Raw genomic sequence first — 27,166 nt, 5'->3', positions numbered from 1 at the left:
GGGTATATATTTGTCCTTCACAGAATAGCTTTAGTAAACTTTGGATTATGCTTTATCATATTCCATTGAAACCATGTAATATGCATTGTGCAACACAAAAATATTTTTTCTTCAAATTACATTTCTAACTATATTTGAGTCAGATACTTTTTGCTTTTTAATCATCATCGTAGCAAATTTGATTAGGAGTCGCTGTAATAATATATACCTTGATTGTTCCGCATAGATTTGTATCTTTGATTTTTGATTTTTTCTTTCTGTATATTTGAATATAAATGGTCAATTAAAATTAGGTGGGTCAAATTTTGTTTATTATTATAATCTAGAGACCCACTATAGGCAGACATTTAATTCTGATATTATGGAACCCAACTTTATATATATATATATATATATATATATATATATATATATATATATATATATATATATATATATATATATATATATATGTATATATATATATATATATATATATATATATATATATATATATATATATATATATATATATAATATATATATATATATATATATATATATATATATATATATATATATATATATATATATATATATATATATATATATATATATATATATATATATATATATATATATATATATATATATATATATATATATATATATATATATATATATATATATATATATGTCTTGGACAGGTAACATGCTTTGTCACCTTCGTATGTCCTTCCTAAAGCCCGCCATATAGCGCCAATACACTTGATAAACATTAGGGCGTCACTGGTTTTTCCATATATTTATTCGCTTTTAAAGCGTCGCCAGCGTTGCCGCATTTGTTCTTGCAATAAGTGCCTAAATTTTTTAGATATTCTCTCGTTCAACTTGTAACGTATTTGTATGAGCTCAGATAAAAAATTCCTCCGCATAACATTGAAGATCGGAGTTTTTCGAGTCAGTAGGATATTTTCATTTTTTTATTTGGAAGCATTTCAATTGTTTTTTACGAATTTTTCTAATCTATCTGTCAAAAGGAAAGAGTGAATTTTAAGATGAAAAACGGTATAAAATTTTTAGAATGTTTGAATGTTTTAGAACCAGAGAGTGTTGAAAATGAAATTTAGCAAAAATAAATAATTTTTCAAAGAAAATTCCACAAACTACAACATTCTATTGGCTTCTTCCGAGTTTAACTGAAACTGGCTCGTATTTTATTTACTCTATACCTGCTTATATATTGTTTGAGGGGTGGAGGAATTGAAGGAAGGGTATGAACAAACGTAATTTGGTCTTTGACTGATAGAAGAGATTTTTGGACATGTGGTAAATCTAGTTGTGACTTTATATTTTTAAAAACTTTTGATATGTTATCAGCAATTTTTTGACTGTGAGAGTCCGAAAGCAACCCTACACTTGCCGTTGTTGTCGTTCCTTACAACCAAAACCTCCCTAGCCACATATTAAAAGTTAAGAAATATGACGTGAAATCCGGTAAATCGGGTTTAACATTTTTAAATTTTAATTAAAATTTTCATTCTGGAATGCGGACATCCGATTTTTGGGGTATATTTAGATTTATAAACATTACTTTTTATATTTGAATAGTTCACCTCACATTAACTATTGAAACTAGTACTGTTCCACAAAAATATTTTTTTCTAACAGGCTTCTGAATCACGCTACTAATTAAAAAGTTGCCCTTTCTTCTTAAGAAATTCAACAATTTTTTTCTTTCAGGATCTCTAGCTGGCAAAGAGATAATTTTCTGCACGCTATTTTCAATACTATGTGCCCCTACATACATGTCGAGCAAAATTTAATAGTTAGCTTTCAGAATATATACAAAACTCCTTTTTTTGTGTTTCCTTTCCTTCTTTCCCCATTTTGCTTAAACTCTCCCAAATTTTGTGATGGATTGGATTCAGTGATATCATTTAAGCTTTGTCGAGAACGAATGGAAGTTACCGCTTCTTCTTCATCGGTATTCGGTATCTACAAAAGAAAATAATTATTATGCATGTAACTGAATTAATTAGCTACTTTTCAAACGGAAAAAATAAAAATTTTTGTGGTTTTAAAATTTTAGCCAAACTTTGGTTCTGTTATGTGCAGTAAAAGTTTTTAATTAAATTAATTTGCTAATTGTTAAATTGGTTAATTAGATTAAAACTAAAAAAACTTAATTGAATTTGTAGATGGTGAATGCACGTTTGAAGTATTACAGCAATTAAATGGCCTAAATGTTAAGAAATAGAACAAAAAAACATTCGTCTACTTGTTAGTGAAGTCGAGATTCTGGAAAAATTTTGTCTATTATTGATATTTTAAAATTGTTTTAATTTTTATTAATTTAAAATTCCGAATATTTCAATTATAGTAGCACTTGCCATATATGATTGATTATGATCTGAATGTATCCAAAAAAAAGATTTTTATTTATTTATTACAGCAGTTGTTACAAGTTACAAGATGTTCAGAAAAAAATATTTTGAAGCACGGTGTATAAATCCTAGCTAAGATTAGAGTAACACAGCTAAGCAAAGGTGTACTTTTGGTAAATAAATGACAATTTTTTTATTTGCACAATTTTTTTTTCCAAAATTAACCTTATTTTTGTGTATTCTGTATACAATTTTAATACAAACTTTTTGTTTTAGGTGATTTTGAGTGTGCTTGCGCTATCCGCTTTATTTATAAAAGACCAAATAACTTTTCTTGTTTTGGGGTTTTTCTACGTTTCTCTATATAACAATTTGTTGTTTTCAAAATATAAAAGCAGCAAAGCATTGCAAGCTAAAAGCAAAAACTGAATAATTCTCTATATTTTTTTCAATATGCGGGTGCCATTTGAAAGTAGGAATACGCTATAACTTTTAAAAACTTTTAAAAATTTCAATTTTTCGACAGTATGTAACTTTCAATTTTTGAATAGCACACCCTATAATTTTTTGAAATTTACTATTTACCGAGCCATCCGGTGCTGGAAAAAATTTAAAACATTTTTTTGCTGGCCGATAACAAATTCGTCGTAACCGGCACTTTAGAAAAGAAGTTCATAGGAAGAACAAAGCTATAAACGTTTTCACACACACACACAAAATAGTTGTATACTTATCAGACAATTTACTTAGAAATCGCTCTTGTTCGTTTCTATCGGTGTCTTGTGATTCATATTTAGGAATTTCTAAAAGGTCTAAACAATCGCTATCAATCTTATTACGAGCAAGCATTATAATTTTGCTACTCCTATTCGTTCTGAAACAATCTAGAACTAGAACAGAAAAATGCCAAAAAACACCTTTATACACACTTTATACTTGACGCTTGCTACACTCAACGCACACCAGAACTGGCGAAAATAACCGAAATAATAATCTAAGTTAATAATGACGCTTCATACGCGAATAAGTATATGATTAAAACAGATTTGTATATCTTTTACCCTTAACATTGATGCCAAGATGTGTGACGCTCTAGACGCGAACAATGTCCATAGAATGTACTCAATGTAAATATACACATAATCTTCGGTAGCGCCGCGCACGGTCCACGTTAGACTTTTCGTGGTGTAACAGTTGCGTTGGCAATGTTAAAACGCTTCTTGCACACTGACGCTCTCGTGAATATAATTTCATAATAGATAGACGCCGTAAGGATAGTAAGATATATATATATATATATATATATATATATATATATATATATATATATATATATATATATATATATATATATATATATATATATATATATATATATATATATATATATATATATATATGTATATATATTCATTTTAAATGAAACGGATGTCACAATGGGCTATTTGACATTTTTTTTCGTTCTCATAGATTATGGAACCCAACTTTAATTGCTAAAAAGGCAATGTCGTATGAAAAGTTGTTCTGATGTCATACAAAGCTGCTTCAAGTAAAACTACCGCTTTTATTTATTTAATGACATACTTAACAGCAAAATAATGGATTTAAATGCATTTATATTTGTATATAGGTAAAATCAAACCTTAATTATTATTAATAACAAAATGTTGTTTTAACATATGGAATTCTCTAATGTGCCTCATTACCCTTTCAATGTGAATTCTGAATGTAAAAATAATTTTTGTTTGTCATACTTCTGATTTAGACAATTTTGATTCTGTAATAATAGTATTTTTTGGAGTTTATTAAATGCAGGTCCAGAACCACTGGCATTACTCATTATCCATTGTTATTATTCCTTGATTAAATCCTATTTTATATTGACAGTAGTTTTCCATTTATTGGAACGCAACACAGCTAAGATTTAACAAACAACCGATTGATTCAATTTTAAACTCAAACAAAGAAATAAAAGTATTCTGCTTTTAGGGATGGGCTTTTAGAATGATATAATAATAAATAATAATAAAACGTTGATTTACACTGGAATTCTTCACAATATCGAGATTTCTGCGAGAAATGTTAAACCATTTCCTGCGTATTTTAGCATTTTTGAGAAGACGTACAAATATTTTTTCCAGAGTCTTTATTGAGCAGCGTATTTGAGCAGGCTGGTACTAGACACCATTATTAACTCATTTTGTGACGTAAAGTGCAGTAAATAACTAAATAAGTTATGTGTTAGAAGCTTAGCCGTTTGAGGTTTCTTTGCTATTCTGTGAACTCGTTGAATCGATTCGACTACATATGACCTACAGTTTCTAGTTTTAATTAAATTGAACGTAAATACCTTTTGTGGGTTCCATAACCAATCTAAATAATTTGAACGTCTGACGGTTATAAAAAAAAATCCGCCATTTCCAGAAACAGTTTCGTTAAAAAGAAGATTATGATCTAATTGACCTCCATGATGCTAGTCAATAGTTGTTTTTATCGAGTCTACAAATAATTTTGTGTGACATAATTCTATCTTTTAACACTGTTGACTTTTGTCCTATGTACTAGAAACTACATTGCTATTCCTCAGTGGTTCATCGCTATCCTTAAGTTAAGTTTAGTGAAGGCACTCCTTAATGACTTTATCTGTTTATGGACAATCTCGATGTTTGGTTGAATTTTTAGAATTTTTGATATTTTATTTAACAAATCTTATGTATTGCAAAATAATACACATGGGGTGCTATAGATAAGATGAGAGTTGTTCATTAATATGTCGTACAGTTTATTTAAATTGCTGATTTTAGTTTTAGTTGTGTGGAGCAACTATGGGTTTAATATACTAATCTGCTAATAAAGTATTGTTGCTATCTTTGATCACTTTCGTGTCTAGGAATGGTACGTTTTGTTCAGTTTCACTCTCTATTGTGAATTGCAATTTGGGATTTATAGCTATTGGATACCACTAGAATCTCGTTCATTCCCTCACTAGAGACTGATGTGATAATGTCATCTACATATTTCCTTAAAAACGTTGGTACAAAAGACAGCTTTGCTATGCAAACCTCTAACCAAGGTTAACCAAAATGTACCGAGCGAGGATTGGAGAGAATTTTTATCACAAGAAACGATTGTCAAGTTTAAAATATTGTATTGTCTTGCAGATAAAATATTTGGTGGTTGTTAAGACCCATTATACAACATCTTTTCTGGCACATACGGCTGTTAAACCAGCTAGGTGCCCGCTAATAATTTATAATGTGCATATGTTTGTGTTTCACAAAAAATTGCATTGCTTTGAAAAGGAAAACGATATTTAAAGTGAAAAGTTGACAAGTAGTTTGGCGCAATAAGTTCCACATTTTGTCTCAATATTGCTGTTATAATAATATATTTTTCTTCATTTCAGAGAATCGAATTAAGGGAAATTTCAACTTTTTCGCATTTGGCGACACTTCACCATTAGGTCAAATATTATCTTTGAACAGCATGTGCGAAGAAATTACGGAATATTTTTTCGCACATCCAAAAGTGCAAAATCTGCTCAAATCTCAAGAACATTTTGATGCCGTTGTAGTAGAATTGTTTGTAAATGAGGCTGTGACCATTTTCGCGCATCACTTTAAAGCGCCCTTAATAATTTTGAGCAGCTTGGGTCCAAATTTCTGGATAAACGGTTTGGTTGCAAATCCGGAACCCCCCGCTTACGTGCCGAATTTGTTTTTGAATTTTAACAGCGAAATGAGGTTTTCTCAACGGCTCTATAATTTTTTGGCTGGAATATTTTGTCAATTGAACACCCATTTTCTGATTTATCCCAACCAGAATAAGATATTGAAGAAATATTATCCAGATGGTCCAGATCTCAGCGAAATCATCTATAATACGTCCCTAATATTCCTAAATTCGCACGAAAGCATTCATGAACCTGTACCTATAGTTCCAAATATAGTTCATATCGGAGGATATCACGTTACTCCACCCAAAACTTTACCAAAAGATTTACAACACTTCTTGGATAATTCAAAAGAAGGAGCGATATATTTTAGTTTGGGTTCAAATGTAGTTCCATCTCAAATGCCTAACGATACGAGAGATGCAATTTTGAAGGTTTTGGGATCCAGGAAAGAAAACATTTTATGGAAATGGGATCAAGATTCGTTACCTAATCAGCCTCCAAACATCAAGCTATCCAAATGGTTTCCTCAACAGGATCTTTTAGGTAGGTACACATAATTAAAATCACCTTCATGTGGGCTTTGAGATAAACGTATTTCCATAAAACTTACTAGATAAATGAAATATACTTAAAAAGAGATTTCTAATTTTTATTTTCATAAGCAACACACAAACTGAATTTCCGCTTTTTTATTTTATAGAGTATATAGAGTGAATATGGAAATTTTTTATTTCCAGATTTCGAACATTTATATTTGAAGTTCGAAATATTCTTTAGAGCGCTTCCATCGATTTTCAAGCGCTGGGCGCTACTACTTATAGAGTAAAAGGCTAAACTCTGGAATAAATTTATTTAAAAACCAGGTATCGGATTTTAAGAAAAATGCTAGCACACTTCCGCTAGAAGGGAATCAATAGAATGACATGCAAGATCTCCAGATATTACTGCACTTTGTTTTTTCCTCTGTGTTTAAGGAAAAACCACAAAATTTAGATGATCTAAAATTTAGAATTATATACGAAGGGTGGCAAATTAATGGAAATATTCATATTTATTAAGGTTTTTTAAATTGTTTTCTCACTATGGATTTTGTGGATTGAGTGTTTCTGGATATTTGGAGCTAAGCAAATTACAAACTTCTTGTTTTGTCTCCATATCAAAAGTTCTTAAGAAATATACCGTCAAAACCAGGCACAAGAAACACGAAAGAGCCTTAAGGCTAAGGCAAATAAACTTATCAGCAGTTGCAGAACACAATCATAAAACCGACCATAAAATTTTATTCGATAAAATTAAAATTCTTACATGTAATCATATCTTCTACCAACGAAAAATCCGAAAATCAATAGAAATCTTTACTTAACTGACATTATCAGGTATTTTCCTGTCACCAATATGGAAATCAATCATTTGCGACAATGTTCATGCCCCTTCTTTAGCTCCTTATACTAATTGAATAAGATTACTGGTATTAGCTTTTGCTCAAAAAAAGTAAGAAATAGGTATATGGTGTGCTGCATGAATGATGCCTGAAATTTTTCGCAAAATTCAAAAATGGATTTAAAAAAATGGTGTTACATTTAAAAAACAAACTTTTTGAAATAAAATTTCAATTCCCTGAGTTTCATTTAGATGCCCCATAGTCACTTTCTTTACTGACAGAAATTGCTCATTAACAGTAAGTGTTTGCTACATAAATTATAAGTGAATTTTGACACAGAATTCGAAATTTATTTTTTAAAAATGCTGTTTTATTTATATTTTCTGTTCACTATATAATTATTGACTTTGACCATGTTTCAGCACATCCGAATATTAAACTATTCATCACTCATTGTGGTCTACTTAGCACCACGGAGGCAGTTTACCACGGAGTACCTATACTCGGGTTTCCTATTTTTGGTGACCAACAGATGAATGCTGAACGGGCTGCAACACTCGGAGTGGGAAAATTTATTGATTTTTTCACGATAAATGAGAAAAATTTAAAGGAAGCCATTAACGACATATTGGATAATCCTAGGTAGGTGAATCAGTTTAATAGATTCTGAGTGAAGTAGAATTATAACTTAGTGACACTTAATAGATACCAAGTTACATATTTATTTAAAACAGATGAAATTATAGTGGTGTTATATGTGAGTGTGAGGTACTAATAGCAAAGTATTTTTCCTTTTCTCAGGCATCTGGAAATTGACCCAGAATAGCACATCTAGTATGTTCACTGTGAAATTGAGAAAAATATATTGCTTTTGTGTGGTAATATCAAATTTTTCTGCAAACCAACCTAAAAGGCGGGTCAAATGATATGTGCCTTTTTTTAAGTCACTTGCTAATCAAATTAAAAAATTTGACTACCCAATTATAGCTATAAACTTAGCTATTGACAAATGCCTTTCTTAACAGTTTAACTTCAGTTTTAATACAGACGTTAATTAGGTATTTGGCCTTAATTTAGCAATCTAAAGAATTTTTTCTAAGGTGAAATAACTTCGACATGTACCTAAACATGCTCAGTGGTTTCCTGCATCGCATTCTTAGAAACAATGGTAATTTGTTTGAGCATCTTTCATGATGTTAAATTAAGTATTAACCATGCAATTCGATATCTTTTGTAATTCGTCTTATTTAAAAAAATGAGTTTTTAATTCAAAACTCATTAACGACATTTTAAGAATAATAATAATAATAATAATAATAATAATAATAATAATAATAATAATAATAATAATAATAATAGTAATAATGATAATAACAATAATAATAATAATAATAATAATATTGGAATGGATTTCGGATTGGATAAATGCGCATGCAGTTGTGACGGGGAAAACCAGAAAACGACAGGTCGATAACCCTAATCAACTATACGGAAATTTAGAATCTGCAGCCAGGATAATATTACAAGTATCTAGGAATAACCCAACATTATGACATCGACATGATCAGGACTCGCGAAGTAGTTACCAGTAAATTAAAAGCTCGGATAAGAAAAGTAATGAACACAAAATTGAATTTCAAAAACAAAATTCAAGCGCTTAACTCCTGGGCTTTCCCCAGTTATTATTTACACTTTCGGAGTCATAAAGTGGTCGGCAACTTCACTACAACACTTAGACCAAGAAATAAGAACAATCTTTACCAGGCTCATGATTCATCACCCGTGATCGCGATATCTAGACAGACATGACATGGTTGCTAAGGTCATCGACCAGGGAGTGAGCAGAAACCTCAAAACTGTTAGCGTAACAAAGCCTACGCATACATACTTGCTTCGAAGCATGAAACAGCCTCTGATACCCTGTATTGGGACATACCAATACAAACGGCAAATACACGAGCCCACAACAGACCGGACATTGTTATTATCAACAAAGCACAGCGCGATAGATACATCATTGATATAGGATGACAATGTACAGAAAATCTACAACGAAAAAATAGCAAAATACGAAAAATGATACTCTGCCTTTCATTATCTCAGCTAACGGGCCTGTACACAAAAACTTTACGAAACATCTCAAACAGTTGAAGTTAGACTATACTTACCTGATCCAAGCCCAAAAGACCGCAATTCTAGGCACCCTGTTGAATTGTCCGAAAAGTCCCTGTAGTATCTACCGAGCAGGTTTCTTGGACAACATTAACCGAATATTACAATAATAATGAAACAACAAGCTCTAATAGACATCAATCGATATCAGTTTTTTAAAAGTTCTAGAGATGGCGACGCCGATGTTCAGAAAAATTTTCCAAGGAACATGGTTCGATTGCAGAAAACAGTGAACACTCCATTCCGTGTTGAGCATAAGGATAGTAGCAAGTCCGCTGAGCCTGGGCACTGTAGAGTTTGTCATATTAATGTTAGAAGCCTTAGAAAAAAAACTCTGCACCTTGAAGAGGTTCTTCTATCTAGAGAACTTCCGGTTGTAGTGTGTGTATCTGAAACTTGGTGTAGAGATATGCAGAAGTGTAACCACAATTACGACGAGATAATCCTACTTAATATTAACAATTATTTATTAGCATCAAATTTTTCTCGAAAAATCTTCGAAGGGGGTGGTGTGACTGTATAGGCTCGCAAAGGTTTGAATTTTATTTCAAGAATGGTGGTAATGGCCAGTGTTGAAAAACAATTTCAATGCACTGTTTCTGAAATTAGGTTTCATGAAAATTTATTTTAAATATTTTGCTTGTATCGTTCTCCTTCCGGAAGCGTTGATACTTTTGTAGATCTTTTGTAGATTGCGTGAATGAGTTATTGCGTGGATCGATCGCCAGTTCTACTGTTGCTTTTATTTTCGGTGATTTTAATGTGCACTTCGAAAACGCAAATTCAGGCGAGACTCTTTATATTGTAAATACATTTGCAAGTTACGGGTTCAGTAAAACTGTAACCGAATACACTCGAATCCATAATGGGTCCATGTCTATAATCGACAATATTTTTACCAATATTGACTTGACTTCCTTTCAGTCAGAAATTATTCCCTCCGATTTTTCTGATCATTTTTATGCAAATGCTATCTATACCTTTTTGCAACTTTCCTCCTTTTTTCTACAAACGTTGTTTCAAAAGTGAAAGTAACATAAATAAATTTCAGGTTGAAGTATCTATCGTGGACTGGCAGTGTTTGTTTGACGGTGTTGGTACAGCTGAAGTGAAATATGACTTATTCTATAAAAAAATCAGGAATTGTTTGACTCGTCCATATCAAAGATGCATGCACAAGGTCCACAGAGCTTTTTGGCTCTGTTGTGGCGTTGAAATTAGGGAACGGAGTGAGTTACTTAGAGACTTGAACAAATATTTTACATATACCAACAGTAATGAAATTTTAACCAAATATAGAATTATAAAAAAGTACCATGAAAAACAACTTAAGAATGCTCAAAAAAGTTTTTACAATAAACTTCTTACAACCTCTGTTAACAAATCTCAAACGGCGTGAACAATTATATGAAGTGAATTAAATGAAAGTAACCTATCTAAACATAAAAAGTTTCCAGAGTACTTCATTGATGATGAAAATTTTAAAGTTTTTTTTGTGGATTCCGTTAGAATATAATAAATAATATAAAAACAACACAAATAACTAATAAAAAATCTTTAAGTCAAAGTCTATTCTTAACACCTTTCACGAGTGTTGACCTTCGATGCATTGGTGCAACGGTACTTGATGACCTTGAAATTTACTGTTACTTGTAAGTTAAGATTTCATAAAATTAGCTAATACGTGTTAGCTAAACAATTTAACTCCTTATTTGGGTTTGAGCAATTTAAATTTAAAATGAAACCCTTTTCTAGTAATTGGGACTCTTTCTCAGAAAATGTAGTATTAGACAAATTGGGAAATCTTTTGTGAAATTGATGATTAGAAAAGTTTGACTGCTTTTTAGCGGCTTTTTTTAAATTGTCTAGTTTGGATTTTCAGTTCAGTTCAGTTCGGATTCTAAGATCTAATTAATTAAATCTATGAGATAATTCAAAATGTATTACCTATACCAAAATTAAATTATTTTCTTGTACTGATGTCTGCGTTTTTCTTTCAACCATTTTGTCTCACCTTGGAGCTGGGCTTTTCTTGCAGCGAAGTTATATTGGGATACTACATATCTTGGGATACTACATATCTTGGGATACTACATATCTTTTAACTAATCTGTAATTTTTATTTTTACCTCTGGTTTTTGAGACATTTTGAAGGTAACGCCCTTTTAATACCTATGATTGTTGTATGGCTAAGTTGTGTTGTATTTCATGCTCGTTCAACTACATTATCAATTTGCTGAAGGATTCCATTTTTAGCTTGATTATTTGGCTGTGATTGCAGATTACATCTTGGAAAAGTTTATTAACATTCTTGACGTTGATTGTCATAAAGAAACTACAATGATTTTTTTTGTCTCTGTCAGCTGACATAGATTAAACGTAATGAAAAACTTTCTTGGGAAGTGTGGTATTTTATTTTACAGAAATCATTGTATATATCCCTAGACCCGTGGTATTACGGAATGAAAGCATGTTTGCGTTATGTTTATTTGTGAATATTTCATTCTAGATACTTACGGAATACAAAATATAGGTCGGAGTTAATGCACGACCGTCCAGTTAAACCAATGGATTTAGCCGCATACTGGGTCGACTACGTCATAAGGCACAAGGGGGCACAACATCTGCAAGTTGCTGGAGTTCAATTACCGTTGTACAAATATTTGATGCTGGATGTTCTGGCAATAATATTTGTTATCGCCTTTACTATTTTCTACTCATTTTATAGGATCGTGAAACATTGTACGACTCAAACAATAAAAGAAAAGAAGCATTAATTACCCAACTGTTTCGCTTTATTTTGGCAATCGTCTTATTTTACCTCAAAGGTTCAAAAATGAACAAAATAATGAGCTTATAAATGCTTGTGCTTTTAGAGCTAGAATTGTCATTAAATTTGACAAAGAAATAGACGTAAATATGAAACAAAGTTTACTTTATAACTGTTTGCGTTGTGGTATCATAGAGCAACAAATTAAATCACACTTAGAAAAATATCATATAATTGGGCTTTTGAAAACATCATAGTTATTCCACGGCATTGCCAATAACTGTGAGCTGCATTGTAGGTACAACATAAAAATAAAATAACTTTTTTATTCCTTCTCGGCTTCAGTGAAGCTTTTGATAAACTTAATCATAAAATGTTGCTTTTAGTATTCCGTTTTTGTAGCTTTTCTGTTCAGGCTGTTTTTTACTATGGTACCATAGTGTGCCGCTGCTTTGCTTTGCTGTCCTGCCATCATCATCATCATCAGCATTGCTTGCAACTTAACCTCTATCACATTTATTAAAACTACTAGATTTGGTTATGGATCGGGAATTGAGATTCACAGAGCACATCAACCAGTCTATGTGTACAAAAAGGTTTTTTTTTTAATTTGAAAAAGTTCTACAAACATAGAAAATTGCTAACAAAAAAGATTAAAACTATATTTATTATTTGTTTAACGCAAACTGACTTTAACAGAATTTAGCGATTGCAGAACTCTTACCTGGTACCCGAAAATATCAACATATCTCTCACACTTTAAAAAGTAAACTCACGCACAACACACTAAACATTTATAATTTTGTAAAATAAGGGTTTTACCCATTTTGGTGCTTCTGACAGAACCCAATTTTCCATATATCAAAAACGAACTAATACACAGAACTTTAAAAGATCAAAATTTGAGGATAATTCCTTGTGCAGAGGTTTTTCTCAAGACTATTTGAGATTACTTTTATTAATTGCTAAAATCAATCGGTCAGAATCGAGGTCAAAATTGCTTGTGATACACTTAGAACTGGTTGTATTAGCTAAATATAAACATCAAAATTCACGAAATAAATATACTAAAACTAATGCAAAAATATTCCTGAGTATAAATGAAAAATCATCAAAATCATTGGAAAAAATTTGTAAAATCGTAATTATTGGTAAAACGCATAATTTAAAATTAGTGAAAGAAACTAACCAAAACTGGTATTCCACCGATTCTCTTTTTAATTAAATAAATAGTTCATTCATTCATCAATTAATAAATGAAAAATATTATTTAGGAGACATTTGTGAAAAAGTGTGATGTCCGGCCTAACCTACATATTTTAAAAATGATTAAATCAAAATGTCTATATTAGCATAGACAACCGCCTGTAGCATCAGGAATTTATCCAGTCATTGTTGGAATTTGCTACAATAACATAGAGAGATTAGAGCAATACATGACATTTAAAAAATTCATTTAAACATCGAATTCAGTGACTGGCAAAGATAAGAAATATTATAATTATAATGATTAGCGATGTTTATTTTTCAAAAATATTTATGCTGTTTGTGCTCAACATGAATTTTTCCACAGTACAAATAAATTATTTTAAAGGATATAAGAATTCGTATTTACTTTCGATGTACGATAGAGTAAAGTTCATTATCTCATTGGTTTCAAAAATTATAAAACATTATAAATAAGACCAACATGGACGCTGAGAGTTTATCAAATTCGACAGATTTCAGTTTAAACATAGCATAGCAAGATGAAACGCAGACATTTTTAGTGCACCCTATAATGTGTTTAATTAGGTATTTTACAGAAGGAAGTACAAAAACATTTTAAGTCCTCTGGAACTCCCTTGCTGAAATTCAAGAATTCAGAAGTTTCATGTCTATAATTTACAGCCTGCATTCTATTTTTAAGATAACTTCACAGCAGGCTAAGAACTATAATAAGTCCTTGTGTGCTGTGTTGTTTCTATAATAACTGCTGTAATCAAACTGGTTTTCAGGTAATATTTTATTTTTCTTCCAATTTTTTAAATTCGTTTGTCTAAAAATTTTTCGAAAATCTTGGAAAATTATGATATTATTTTGGCGAAGGGACCTACTTTGACCACTTTCTATTTTTCTCCAAGGAGTGAGATTATAATATAAAAATTTATACAAACAAGGTAAGAATAAATTAATCGTAGGTTACTTATATATACTTATATTAATATTTTTTATGACAATGAAAACGTCCATTTCCTCATCGCAAACAAATTTAAAGAATTCATCGGTAAGTCTGGCGTATGAGTAAAAAAATGATGTTCAGGATCAGCTGGAAGATGAATTATGGAATTCAGAAAATGACTATTAAGCTCGTTGACGTCAGATGACTTCTCTAGAATTTCCATTCTTGTTTTTTTACCATTTCAACAGCTTTAATAATTGAAAATGGTTTTAATTTAGAAGCAAGACATTTTGTTAGAGAACATGAGGGGTGACAGACTTTTTCACGAGTTTTGATAAAGAAGAAGTCTTGGTAACAGATTTAAGGATGCATGTCGTAGATGACGTGTTATCCTTTTGAAGTTGACGATGGGATCCGTTTGTAAAAATACCCCCCTAGTTGCTCCGGGAATAAGGCAGGCGAGGCTTATGGTGGATGGGCCCGCCCTCCCTCGGTCCAGGGAGCTGCTTGGACTGACCAGAAGGGAGTGTAGAGCACTAACAGGACATTGCAGGCTTAGGAGGCATCTTTGCTTGCTAGGCATTGAAGACGATCCGGAGTGCAGGTGGTGCATGGAAGGGGAGGAGACCCCGTATCAACTGCTCACCGAGTGCCCTGCTTTGACATGGACAAAATTTGGAGTCTTCGGAACGGCCCTGATCGATTCGGACTCAGTGCACGGTATTGGGTTAAAGAAGTTGCTGACCTTCTATAGGAGAAGCGGCATTCTGGACGCGGTCTAGAGGCATAACCGGCCCATCTGGTGGCTTAAGTGCTTGGACGCCTGCTGGGGGCGCCCCCCTTTAATACCAATGCCAATAACACCACTCTAGTTCAAAAATGTCGCTTACTTTTAAAATGTCAACGAAACTTTTGCTGATACAGAATAAAAAAAAACTTATTTCGACTTGAAACATATGTCCCCAAAATCTTGTTATTGAATTTTGAAACATCCCACTTAATTCCTACGACAAGTTTTAAAGAACGTGAAATTTCCTGAGCCGCCCCTGGCTACATCGGTCGAAATGATTATTTAATGAAAAGCGTCGGGTATCCGCTAGACATTTTGCCGATATCATTAAGTTCGGAAACTGTAACTCCTGCCTCTGATCGAACACGAAAATGACTAGACTCATTTTCAATATTTTCGTATTAGGTTTTGTGCCGTGCGGTTATTGTGCGAACGTTTTATTAATCTTTCCCATGCCAGGAAAAAGTCAGTACATATTGGGAAATGGTTTGGCAAAGGGATTGGCGAAACGAGGCTTTAATGTTACCATCGTAAGCCTGTTTGAAGAAAAACACCCTCCGGCAAACTTTAACCAAATTGTCTTGGATGGGGTTCTAGAGAGGTTGACAGGTAAGCGGTGTTACAAAAGCATTTTCTTACTAGTCTTTAATATTATGAACTAATAATTTTTTCAGATAAGCTAAGCGGATCTGACAAAGTACACAATATGTCAAATTTCATTAAGATAAAATCGATTATGAGATATAAAAAAATGATTTTTACCTGAAATAGTTATTACATTCAAAATTTAAGACCTTGATAAAGTTATATCGATACTACAAGTCACACTGAGAATGCAGAGTGGTTAGTATAGACAATGATGCATTTCACACGGGAGAAAGCCGCACAGCCTTGTCGACAATCTTATAGCAGACCCAGAGTCGGTTCAGCCCAAAAGATACATGGGTGTCATGCGGATAGATAATATCATTTTAAATATAGTCGGTACGATGTGTGCTGGCACAGTCGGCAATAAAATGCCATACACTTACACCTCAACAGATGCTGTTCCGCCCTGAATATTTGTCAGATAAATGCAAGAAAGCCGTCACTAACGATCACGATTTTATTACTTGGGAATAAGAGATACAGAATCAGACACGGTGTTGTCGAAACAATTGTCATGTGAATATCTGAACTTTTATTTCTTATTTATTTTGAAAAATGGATTTTCATCAAATAAAAGTCACCTCAGTGAAACCATACTGATGTTTTATATCAGTAATCGATTTAATTTCTTTTCTATTAGTCTTTAGCATTCAGTTTTTCACTTTTACTTTGAGTGGTGCTAATTTAATTATTGTTTTTATTTCGTTTGGTATTTCATGGTATATTTTGGAACTTGTACAGGGTGTTTTCAAATTGAATGTTAATTATTAAGGAGATGATTTTTAAAAAGAATACTTGATATGTAATATATCATTATATATATATATATATATATATATATATATATATATATATATATATATATATATATATATATATATATATATATATATATATATATACAAGGTTTTTCACTTAAAACTTAGCACGCCAATAAGTCCAAAACGAAAAGAAATATTTAATTTATGTAAAAAGTAGTCAAAGTGTGGGGTCAAGTAGATATTTCCTAAAGTTTAAAAAATTCGACGCCTGCAAAGAGCTGGGCGTCGCGAAGCGTCGAAAAATTATTCGATTGCAGAGACTTTGGAAATACGCGCATACAAAAGTACATATTATTTAAAAACTTTTTTGTTATTTACTCAAACTTATTTACTTTACCCGTTTCTAAGTTATACCGATTTAAAGTAAACATTTCTTGATTAATAAAAAATGTGATTAACGCTTATTTTTACAAGTATGCCATGAATGTTAGTTACTATGGCAACCATTGTTATCGCAGTTGTTTTAAGTGCAATTACAAACGTAAGTTGTTATTGCTGTTTCAAAAAATTGTCACATTTTGTCACAAGAAATATCCAAATTTGTTCGGTTTAAAAAGAACTAAGAATTATTATGTGAAAATGGTGCAATTTAGCAATGAGGAAAAAGTAGACATGTTACTGGTGTTTGGATAATGCAGATGCAATTGTAGAGAAGCAAAAAGAGTTTACGCACGGCCAAAATAGACATGTGTGCCAAATTTCTTTAAAATATGTAAAGTGGTATTAGAGATACTAAAAAAATAAATTTTCTTTTTGAAAACAGCAATCCTGTATCTCAAAAGTTAAGACGTCTAAGTCATATCTTCACATGAAGATTTCTTTTTAAAATGGACCCAAAAATCGCCCTCTTAATTATTGAAATTCAATTAGAAAACCACCTGTATAGAGAAATGAGCGTTTTGCTAGCGACGTTTTAAATTAGGGTAAGCGGCCCGTGTGACTTTTTATTCTCATATGACGGGGGATATATGTCTGATAGTTTGTCTCTTTTTTTAAACTGTCGGAGAACAATATTTTGAGAATATGATTGACGAAAATCTAGAAGTTCACACTGCCGGTAAAGATCATCAGATGTATAATATTTACCTTTACCTAAACTTATTCTAATTAGCCATTTCTGTGCAATTTCGAGTTGTTGTAAATGAGTTTCCAAAACTGCACCCCATGTTATTATACCGTAGGTAAGATCTAGTTGTATAAAAGCTGAATATAGAATTTTTAGATATTTTAAATCAAGAAATGTCTTTAGTTTTTGACATTGATTTAATGACATTAAATATGTTTATCCCATTTTAAATTAGGATATATTACTCGAGATATTTAATTTTGGATGTTGCTTGAATTTGTACAATTTACTTATTAACACTAATGTCAACCCAAAATTGTTGATAATCTTTTTTTTTAACATTCGGTCAACTTTAATTGCAATTTATAAAATTATTCTAGGGGATAAGGATTTGCCACGTACCTTAGGAAGATGACAGATAATGAAACATTTAGGTTTTGAAGTGTGGTCGAAGAAGCATAATATTAATTGGCGACACAGGTATTTAAGGTCGATGAAGAAATATTGGCAACAAAATTATCTATTTAAATGGGAGTTGATTCAATATAGGTCATACGATTAATCATGCTTCCGATTCCGATTCCAATACAGAACGTGTTCATTCTTTAATAAATGTTTAACATGTTACTGAAAAAAACTGAGTAATTACGGCATAAAAAAGTCGTACTCGGTTATTCATTTTATTTTGACACCCACCTACAGGGTTAATTTTGAAAGATAAAAAAAAAGTGTAAACACAAACGTTTGAGGATCGTTGGTTATGCAAATGTCAGAAAAAACAAACGACGATCGAAAGCTGTCAAAATGACAGCAACGTCATTTTTTTAAATTCGAATGCCCTAAATATTATTACTTAACTCGGAGAACATTTTTTCCTAATTTCCAAAACATATAATTCATTGACATTTCATTTAGCGTTTTTGAAATGTTTCAGTTTAAAAATAATTATCAATCGATTTCTGGACAATAGCCATATCTGGCTTGATAGCAACAATATTATCTATATTTGCAAAACGCGAAATAACAAAATTATATTATTCACACAATAAAAATGTTAATAATTAATGCTAAACATTTTCCACATAACCTCCATAATTTTCTATATGTCGGACAATATTTCCATTCAATTTCCTATTAATACATGAGGCGATAATTATGTTATATACAGTGTGTCCAAGATAAGGATGCACAGCATGGGGATCTCGGAAACTATAAGAGATACAGTGTCGGTTAAATTAGACAAAAGTTGCGCATTTTAATACCGAACAAGATCCCGTTTTACAAATTTGAAAATTTCAAGCCGTTCCGGAAATATCCGAGAAAAACCGAAATATTGCGATTTCGTTTTTATTATTTTTTAAAGCTATTTGAAAAGATATGAAAAAACGGAAAACACTTTTCCATTGGCACTTTTTAATCTCTCCAAATTGACGTTAACAAATTTTCATTACAGCGTTTCGATTCCATGGAACCACCATCAACTTTGATTTTTCTTATGGGACGGAAAAAAAGTACACACAGTATTAGATTGTGCTTTTCATTGCGAATTCAACGATGTACGATACAATACGGTTACTTATGTTTTTATCCAGAAAAATGGCTTTTTAATACATTTCTAGTATTTTATTGTAGTAGGCCATGAGATCCGAACGATGAAAGGCAAAAGAAAATGGTTGACAAGTTCGAGTTAATGTGTTTATTTATTTACTAACTCTAACTGTTCATTTAACATAACAACTAAATCCAACAAGTTAATGAAAAACAAATTCTATAACAAATGTTCGAATAAATGACCTCCATTTTCTAGGCATAAGTACGCCCGTCTCACGGTAGACTCCAAAACACGACTTAACATTTCAGGAGTAATTTTATTAAACGCTGCTCGTACTGATTGACGTAATTGTTCCTCGTTGTCAAAACATTCTTTGAATACCTCATTTTTTATGTAGCCCCATAAGAAAAAGTCCAAGGGAGTTAAGTCCGGGGACCTTGGAGGCCAAGGTGTTTCACTGTAAGTCCCAATGTATTTTCCATCAAACCGTTCAGTTAAATATTGGCGAACTTCTCTGGAGTTATGGGCTGGGGCACCATCTTGTTGGAACCAGCAGCCTTGCACAGCGCCTAGCGGTAAATCATCTAAGGCATCTTCTAAATCGTGCCTCAAGATGTCAAGGTACCGCTCGGAAGTTAAGGAATTATTATAGAAAATAGGGCCTATAATCTTGCTACCAAAAATCCCACACCAAATATTAAACCCAAAGCGAACTTGATGTCTGGATAGTCTATTAACACGTGGATTTTGTTGCGACCAATAGTGTGTATTGCGCCTGTTATAAATACCGTTATTGGTCACCATACTTTCATCAGACCAAATCACTTTATATGGAAAATTAAAACTCTCATCACACATCCTGGTATACCACTCACAAAAATGTCTACGTCGTTCGTCGTCACCCGGTTTTAATCCTTGACATATTCTGAATTTGTAAGGCTTAAATTCATTTTTCCTTAAAATAAACTGAGCTGTAGATTTAGCTACCCCATTCTGGTCTTCAATTTCTCTGGTAGAAGTTTGTGGATTTTCGATAACAGATTGTAGAACAATGTATTGGTTTTCTTCATTGGAAGGTTTTTGTCGGGATAATGCAGGCTTCTTAAATGATCCATATTCTTTCAGATTAAATAACAAACTTCGAAAAATACTCTTGTCAGGTTGTCTCCGCTCTCCGGTATTTGTTAGAATACATACGCTCGGCTTCCACACAATTTCTTTGGCATCAGATGTAGCAAGACAGCATATCACATTTTTCTTCGTTTGTAAAATTACCTCCCTCCATTGTAGAACAAAATAAATTAGAAAAAGACAACAACAATAAAAATACAAAAACAATAACTAAAGGAATAAACTTATGATCGACTGATAACAAAGACAAATAACATTAATGTGTCATTGAAATTGACTGGATGTCATTTTGTCATGGCCTACTCCATTTAAATGCTGAAATGTATTAAAAATCCATTTTTCTGGATAAAAACATAAGTAACCGTATTGTATCGTACATCGTTGAATTCGCAATGAAAAGCACAACCTAATACTGTGTGTACTTTTTTTCCTTCCCATAAGAAAAATCAAAGTTGATGGTGGTTCCATGGAATCGAAATGCTGTAATGAAAATTTGTTAACGTCAATTTGGAGAGATTAAAAAAAGCCAATGGAAAAGTGTTTTCCGTTTTTTCATATCTTTTCAAATAGCTTTAAAAAATAATAAAAACGAAATCGCAATATTTCGGTTTTTCTCGGATATTTCCGGAACGGCTTGGAATTTTCAAATTTGTAAAACGGGATCTTGTTCGGTATCAAAATGCGCAACTTTTGTCTAATTTAACCGACACTGTATCTCTTATAGTTTCCGAGATCCCCATGCTGTGCATCCTTATCTTGGACACACTGTATTATATAATATAATATATATTGTATATTATATAACATAATAGATATTATATTAAATTAATTAAAAAACACTTCGAATTGTTTTCGGAGCGCGAGCATTGAAGATGCCAAGTGAGATTTTGGCGAAACGTCTGCAGGATTCCAGTCGGAGTTCAACAAGCGAACGCATGATATCCCGGAATATAGTGTCATCATATATATATATATATATATATATATATATATATATATATATATATATATATATATATATATATATATATATATATGTATATATATATGATGACACTATATTCCGGGATATCATTTAGAAAATAGATATTATTTAGAATTTCCATCTTCTTGAAATCTTCTTTAGTGTAAAATTCGAGCATCTGACTTTTATGTTTATGAGTGAAATTTTGCACTGGAAGGAACTTATAACGGGTGAAACTTATATTTTAGCGTTCGTTGAATTTTACTATGGGACTTTCCGGATAATTTCTTAATAATAATAAGGATTTTCTGAATTAAATGAACTATAAAAACTAAGAAAGTAGAACTCAAATTCATGATGTTAATTGTTGTAGTAGTATAATAATTTATCTTGAAAGTAAAATGATATATTGAGGTCCTCAAATTGTTTAATTACATTATCAATTGTATTTATTGAAGGAACTGTTCTACCCGGATATATTTTTCTATATTCTCTTTTAACCCTTGCATCATTATGTCCGTTAGAATAATGTAATTGTATTATTTGGCGTTTTTCGTCCTCAGTATAACCCATTTGAAATGTCTTAAGTTATTGAACTTACGCTGCAGATCTTTACTTTTGATTAGTTGTCAAAAGTAGAACATTGTTAACACAATTGCAAACATAGATAATATGGTTGCTATCAAGGCAGACTTGACCGTTTTTTAACAGTATGGCTATTGTCCAGATTTCGAATGAAAATTATTTTTAAATTAAATATCTCAAAAACGACTGAACTAAATGTCAATAAACTATATGTTTCTGAAATAAGGAAAAAAAGATCCAAGATTTGAGCTAATAATATATAGGGCATTTCATTTAAAAAAAAATGATGTTGCTGTCATAGAGCAAAAATCTTCAAACTTTTGTATTTACACTTTTTTTTCTACCTTTGAAAATTAACCCTGTAGGTGGGTGTCAAAATATAATGAATAACCGATTACATAAAATTAGATAGAGTAAAAATGTTGAGATAACATTTGAACGGTGCGCTCCGTAAGCTCCACTGTGAATTCTCAGTGTGATTTGACTATAGATAATGTTTTTACAATCCTCAGACCACATTCAAATAGGCAAATCCAGTCTGGCATTTATTGACTTTGTAAATAAGTGTAGTAAAAATTTTGAATGTCATCTTTGTCATTTTGATATGTTCCTAAAATCATTATATTTCATATTTTTACGTTTCAGCTAGACTTTTTGTGATCATTGAACTTTGACTGCCAGCATCTAATAAAATTCGACCTAAAATGGAATTTTTTGAGTATAATCTTACTTGGGCTACTAATAAAATATGACATTTTTTAAAGGCAGACAGGATAGCTAGGTAAGCTCTATAGCTTACATTTTGGCAATTCATTCAAAATTCTTCCCCAACAAAACTCAACATTCTTAGTCGCATAAATAGCTTAAATTTGTTGGAATATGACTTGGACAGTCACTAATATACCGATTTTTGCACGGGAGAAGCAAAAATTGAAAAACAAAACAAACATTTAAATAAGATATTTAACATTTTTGCTTGCTCAAAGCCTTACGCGGAATTGAAGTATTCATTCATGTTCTGTGTGGAATATGACATTCTGATGGCAAACTACCTTTTGATTATTTAAAAAGTGATTAAGAAATACGTTTTAAAAACTATGCGACTTTGCAATTTTCATTTTGCACTTTGTTTAGTTAAATGAATGAAAATAAGCCATTTAACAGACCTCCCAAATAAAATATTCCAAAATAAAAGTTTATTAATCATAATTTATAAAATCTAACCCAGAGTAATCTTAAAAGCTCCACTTTTATCGTGAATTATACCTACTATCAAGACAGAATTCAAGATGTTCTATCATATAGCTCTTATCGCTAACTCATTAAAAATCTGAGTGCTATTAAAGCTTCAACTCTTATGGAATCCACAGAGAAGAAGGATCGATTTTGAAGACTTTAAAATTCATTGAATCTACGGTTTTAAACCAATGAACATTCCCAAAACAAATCTACCTCTTCGGCCTATCGTTAGCACCATCGGTTCATGAACGTACTCTGTAACAAAATATCTAGCCTCGTTAATTTTTTAAAGAAAGTTCCACAAGCTACTCTAATACTATTTACAAAACTTACTTATCAAACGAATTTTATAGGCGGGTGGGGCGAAAAGTTTCTGGACTGGCCAAGAAAAACGAAGTATTTAATATTTTTATGCTTTATTTTTCAACGTATTGTCCATCAACACTGATACGTTTTTCATAACGGTGTTATAATTTGATTATACCAGCTTGAAACGTAAATTCGTTAAGCTCTTCAAAAACTGATGTACAGCTTCGATAACTTGTTCGATGCTCTTAAATTTTTTACCGCTAAGACATTTTTTGAGATTAGGTAACAGGTAATAATCCCTGGGGCAAAGTCTGGAGAGTAAGGAGGTTGCTGCGTCAATTCAAACTTCAATTCGTGCATTTTGGATGTGACAACAAGCTACGAATACTCAGGCGCGTACTGCAGGGCACCGCTCCAAAAGTAAAACAGTGGCACCACCCCTTGGTCAGGCCGGAAACTTTTCCTGCTGCCCACGTATTTCCATCTTTTGTATATTTGTGCTTAGTATTATCTATTATAGATTGACAAAGAATGTTCAACGGAGTTGGTTGTAGTCTTGGGTTATCTCTATAAATGTGTCAAATTATAACAATTTTAATATTGTCACCTTGTAATCTCACACGCCAATATTTGTCGGATAGTTATCAGTATGTCGCAATTCGTCGGCATCGCTCTTCAATATTTTTAGCTACGAGTGAAGCACCTTAGGGTAGTAACCTTGAACCCCTTATCTTCCTATTGTTTGTAAACATATCAAGCTCTTCTCTCTTGTTTGATTACGATCTAAAGCTGTTTAGAGTTGTAGAGTTGTGAGCTCCAAAAAGACCTCAGATCGGTTTGTGAGTGGTACTTAACAACCTCCATGTCTTACTCTAATAAAGCACATTCCACACTTTTCAATTATGACTCTTACCAGATCTATATCTTTCAAGGCATGACATCCTTTCCGTAATATAAAAGAGTTTACTATTATTGGTGTTCTTGTAACCTTATTTAATAGATACATTGTAACCAAGCTCGAGTACTGTGCTGCAATTTGGTTCCTGATTTACGTTTACAGGGTGTCCCTTAAGTAAGTACATGGCAAAATAGGAGCTTCTTTAGGTAAACATATTTGTTGATATTTACCGAAATACAATTTCATTTGTGATTTTTTAAAATAATTCCTGAAATGATCGAGCTTTTTGCACAAAATCTGGCAAATCGGGGTCCATTTTCGTTATTAATAAATTTTTTACTCCTAATTGAACAGGTTTATGTGAACATGCAAAATAGTTGAAAGTAGGCTTTCACTAACATGATCATATTAAAAGACCGTAAAATTGTGCGAAGTAGCTCTGATAGACATAATTTGCGTGGAGATACGCGAGATAATTATACGCACAAGAAAATTATAATGAGCGTCGAGCTCATAGACCTGGAGAGGTTTCCACATCGAAGGCGCCCAGATTTTAAAATTTCTATGAATATTTACAATAGATTCGGCGAAACTGTTTCGCTCCGACCCAAGAGAGATTCTGCGCGATCTGGAAGAGGAAATTTTAGTCCAAGTAGCTGAAAATCCGGAAATACGCTATTTCCTACAGGATTTTAAAATAAAAGTTTCGGGCTGACATAAGGACCTATCAGTAGTACCTATTTCTAACCGCTGCATCCGTCGTTCGCCGGCGGAGATTTGATATCTTAAGATCTAACCCTCAGATTTCTTCTTTGCCAAAAAAAATTCGATTTTAGTTTGGCTGGTGTACGAGAAATGTCAGCACCTTAAAAATTCGTATTTTGGTTGCGAGGTGGCGTCACCAATCACCCCTTCGGTAACTAAATAGCGATCTGCAGAAAAAAATGTTTTTTTTTGCGATACTGTTTTTTTCGGTACCATATGGGACGGAGGGGGTCGTTAGAGAAATAAATTGAAGGGATGAAACCGGCCAGCCCCTGCGCGGGTTATGCGCGTGCTTTCGCCTCACCTAATGTCTCGCTAAACGAGGCTAGACTAAGTCGCTGCGTTTAAATAAAGCACACATTTTGTTAATACATATTTTTTACTATATCCATTACGTGCCGCGACCTAGGATATCACGCACCGCCGAGATGGTTTCTTATCCCAAGATGTTACTCGCAGTTTGTTTTTTTCTCGCGGAGCGCGATTACTAGGTCGCCGAAATAAAACACAATACCAACGAATACAGATTTAATGACGCTTATTAACCCAAAAAAATGTACTTGTGATTTGTTTAAAGGTTTAATTTTTAAACAGGAATTTTCAGGAGCGTTTTTTCACTTAACTCGCTGGGTTGAGATACGGTAGAAAAATGGTTGCACAAATATAACAGAATGTAGAATTAGCAATTTTAACCAGAATTCGCAGATTTTATTTAATCAAAGAAGACGCATGTAACCGGTTGGTTGTTAAACTTGTTGTTTTGCAGATATTACTAATAGCAATTTGAGCATACTTTTATTTACACTTTTATCTCCATAACAGTGACCTTAATGTCACACACGTCGCTAATTAAGACATTTTTTCTATTGGAAAATATTTTTAACTTGTTTTGCAGATATTACTAACTACAATTAAGCATACTTTGTTGTACTTTTATCTCCATATCTCGTAATAAAAAAATCTGGCTATTTTTAAAAATTTCTATTTGTATAAATTCCGAAAACTTTCAGTAAAATAATCATTCAGAATGAAATGAACGAGCCATCGATCTTTATTTTCGAGTCCACAAACAAAAACAGGCTACCAGATAAAATGCTTAAGTTTTTCAGAAAAACCACCAGCATTTTATCTGGGAGCCTGTTTTTGACGGTGGACTCAAAAATAAAGATCGATGGTTCGTTCATTTAACTCTGAATGATTGAATTTATTTTTGGATACAACCCCGCCCTTATATGGTTTAATATAGAGACCTTTTTCTACACCGTGACCGCTTTAAAATGGTTTAATATATAGTCCTTTGCCTGGAGCTTCCATAGCTCTGTTATGCCGTTCTTGTTCTGGCAACTGTTCTTTCTTTAGCCGCTTTCGCATCGTTTACCGCTTTCGCGTTACCTGCCGCAGAGAATCTAAAGGTTGCAAAGACCAGATATTACTGTCAAAGTATATCCTGGAAGAATGTAAACAAAGGAAACGCAATCTGACTCTAGCGTGGGTGGGCCACAGAAAAACTTATGATAGGATAATGGATTTTGAAAAGCTTAGAGTGTATCGGAGTCCATCCCATATTAGTGGCAACACGCAGGATCATGATGAAGAACCGGAACACAAACGTCTACTTAAACACCTCTCTTGAAGCTATAATGATACCTAACACACGTATACATAGGCGAATATTTCAAGGAGATTCCTTATCACCGCTCTTATTTTATATATCACTTATACCACTTTCCATTGAGCTTAACGAACTGAATAAGGGCTTTGTTATGAAGGGCATAAAAATAGATATATATGGACGATCTGGAAAAAACGAAGCAGAGCTAGAGGATCAACTCACGATAGTCAAGAAATTTAGCGACAACATTCGCATTGAAT

The 27,166-nt window shown here is 32.3% G+C and overlaps 2 protein-coding genes across 4 annotated transcripts in view; both read left to right on the top strand.

Annotated features, from left to right (window-relative positions):
- The window catches only part of LOC132702844 (UDP-glycosyltransferase UGT5-like), a 31,327-nt gene extending 18,954 nt beyond the window's left edge, over nucleotides 1-12,373 (top strand). For 2 of the 3 annotated variants that reach the window (XM_060671666.1, XM_060671668.1), the window contains exons 2-4: nucleotides 5,773-6,585; nucleotides 7,846-8,065; nucleotides 12,105-12,373. In XM_060671666.1, the coding sequence (XP_060527649.1) occupies nucleotides 5,853-6,585; nucleotides 7,846-8,065; nucleotides 12,105-12,372 (1,221 nt within the window). In that variant the 5' untranslated portion in view covers nucleotides 5,773-5,852 and the 3' untranslated portion in view covers nucleotide 12,373. Of the gene's footprint in view, nucleotides 1-3,920; nucleotides 6,586-7,845; nucleotides 8,066-12,104 lie in introns of those variants that run through there. The other variant, XM_060671667.1, reaches the window with a different exon arrangement.
- A 3,252-nt stretch (nucleotides 12,374-15,625) lies between these two features.
- The window catches only part of LOC132702842 (UDP-glycosyltransferase UGT5-like), a 36,496-nt gene continuing 24,955 nt past the window's right edge, over nucleotides 15,626-27,166 (top strand). Inside the window, exon 1 of the mRNA XM_060671663.1 lies at nucleotides 15,626-15,925. Coding sequence (XP_060527646.1) covers nucleotides 15,688-15,925 — 238 coding nt within the window. The 5' untranslated portion in view covers nucleotides 15,626-15,687. The remainder of the gene's footprint in view (nucleotides 15,926-27,166) is intronic.

This window comes from Cylas formicarius, unplaced genomic scaffold (assembly GCF_029955315.1).
Source record: "Cylas formicarius isolate icCylForm1 unplaced genomic scaffold, icCylForm1.1 PGA_scaffold_6__28_contigs__length_40554024, whole genome shotgun sequence".
Taxonomy (NCBI): domain Eukaryota; kingdom Metazoa; phylum Arthropoda; class Insecta; order Coleoptera; family Brentidae; genus Cylas; species Cylas formicarius.
Note: the sequence above shows the minus strand (reverse complement) of the source record. Positions and strands in the feature narration are given on the sequence as shown.